This window comes from Myotis brandtii, unplaced genomic scaffold (genome assembly GCF_000412655.1).
Source record: "Myotis brandtii unplaced genomic scaffold, ASM41265v1 scaffold940, whole genome shotgun sequence".
Classification (NCBI taxonomy): domain Eukaryota; kingdom Metazoa; phylum Chordata; class Mammalia; order Chiroptera; family Vespertilionidae; genus Myotis; species Myotis brandtii.
This window is the reverse complement of record NW_005371877.1, coordinates 39,763-41,813: the sequence shown is the minus strand read 5'-3', so window position 1 is coordinate 41,813 and position 2,051 is coordinate 39,763. Positions and strand designations below refer to the sequence as shown.

At 59.6% G+C, this 2,051-nt stretch overlaps 1 protein-coding gene across 1 annotated transcript in view; it reads right to left on the bottom strand.

The window, feature by feature from the left end:
• CARS (cysteinyl-tRNA synthetase) overlaps window positions 1-1,789 on the bottom strand; it is a 22,142-nt gene extending 20,353 nt beyond the window's left edge. The window contains exons 1-2 of the mRNA XM_014533097.1: window positions 1,668-1,789; window positions 870-971 (exon numbers count right to left, since the gene is read on the bottom strand). Coding sequence (XP_014388583.1) covers window positions 870-971; window positions 1,668-1,783 — 218 coding nt within the window. The 5' untranslated portion in view covers window positions 1,784-1,789. The remainder of the gene's footprint in view (window positions 1-869; window positions 972-1,667) is intronic.
• Between the last annotated feature and the right edge of the window lie 262 nt (window positions 1,790-2,051).

Here is a 2,051-nt window from a genome sequence, read left to right as displayed (position 1 = left end):
CAGTGACCGCGAACACCCCCTCCAGCACCCGAACGGCGGCCCGAGCCGGTTCCAATGTGGCCCCAGCGGCCCCCCAGTGCCCCTTCCGTGGTCATGTGACCAGCCGGGTCCTGAGCAACCTGCCTCTACAGGGCTGGGCACTGGGCACTGCCATCTGCATGGACTGCGACCCTCACTCATCAGGGGGTCCATCACGCCCAGCAGGTCGGGACCCGAACCGGCTCAGGCCGACCTCATCGTTTCTTTAACATGTTATCTTGTCCTGGCTGGAGTGCTCAGGGGTTAGAGCGCTGACCTGTGCACCCAAGGGTCTCGGGTTCGATTCCCGGTCAAGGGCAGGTACCTGGGTTGCAGGTTAAATCCCCGGCCCGGTCAGAGCGAGTACGGAGGCGACCAATTGGTGTGTCCCTCTCACATCAATGTTTCTCTCTCCCCACCTCCCTCCCTCCCTTCCTCTCTCTCTAGAAATCAATGGGGACGGGGGAGAAAATATCCTCAGACAAGGATTCACAAAAAATAGAAACTAAAAACAAAATCTATATACATAAAAGCCTAAGCAACCATTCGGCCGGTAGCTATGATGCACACTGACCACCAGGGGGCAGACACTCCGACCGGTAGGTGAGCTTGCTGCTGGGGTCCGGCAGATCAGGACGGTGAGATAGGCCGGACACGCCCTGGAGCCCTCCCGCGGTCCCTCCCTGGCCCCAATCGTGCACCGGTGGGGTCCCCTGGCCTGGCCTATGCCCTCTCTCAATCCAGAACCCCTCAGGGGATGTCGCAGGCCCGGCCGAGGGACCTCACGGTGCACGAATCCCTGCACCAGGCCGCTAGTAAATAAATAAAATGGAATGTGCTCCCGGCACCCCATTACCTTGTCGTCGATGTCCGTGATGTTCATGCAATAAAACACGTCGAACTGGAAGTAGTCCCTCAGCACCCGCCTCAGGATGTCGAAGGAGATGTAGGACCTGGAGAGAGAGGCCGTTCCCCACTGCACACCCAGCCCACCCCAGCCACGGCGGCCCCAGCCACGGCGGCCACTGCCACGGCCACTACTGCCACAGCGGCCACTGCCACGGTCCGCCCCAGCCACAGTGGCCACTGCACATCAAGGCCGCTACTGCCACGGCTGCTACTGCCACAGCCCACCCCTGCCGGGGGCGCCCGCCTCAGGTCAGAAGGCAGGAAACCCAGCGCCTGGACCCTCCTACCTCCTCCCACCCCCTCCCACCGGAGCTGTGGGGCATGCAGGAGGCAGCCGATCCATGATTCTCTCTCATCATTTTTTTTTAAATATATTTTATTGATTTTTTACAGAGAGGAAGGGAGAGGGATAGAGAGTTAGAAACATCAATGAGAGAGAAACATCATCAATCAGCTGCCTCCTGCACACTCCCCACTGGGGATGTGCCTGCAACCAAGGTACATGCCCTTGACTGTAATCGAACCTGGGACCCTTGAGTCCACAGGCCGACGCTCTAGCCACTGAGCCAAACCGGTTAGGGCTCTCTCTCATCATTGATGTGTCTCTCTCTCACCCTCTCCCGTCCTCTCTGAAATCAATAAAAATATATCCAAAAAAAAACAAGAGAAGAAAGTTCTGGGTTGACTTTCCTTTCAAATGTCAGGCTGTGCAGCAGATCACAGGCCCGCGGGCCGCCTACCTGGCGTGTCCCATGTGAGACGCGTCGTAGACGGTGGGCCCGCAGCAGTACCAGGTCACTCGCCGCCCGTTCTGAGGTACGAACACATCCTGCGGCAGAAACGGAGGCGCGGCCATCACAAGGAGCGCACACGCTCAACAAGGGCCGTGCGGTCTGAGCGGTCACAACGTCTGGGCAGGGCCACGGGCCAACGAGACGCGAAGGCGACTTTCCTCGGAGCGAGAGGCCCGTGGTCGCCCTCTTCCTCCCCGGACGCTGCTCCCCGGGCACAGGCGGGAGAGGAAGCAACCACTGTGCTTCCTGTTGAAATGCCAGGCGTGCCCAATGTGCCCAGTGTGCCAGGTGTGCCCAATGTGCCAGGCGTGCCCTGTGTGATGTGTGCCC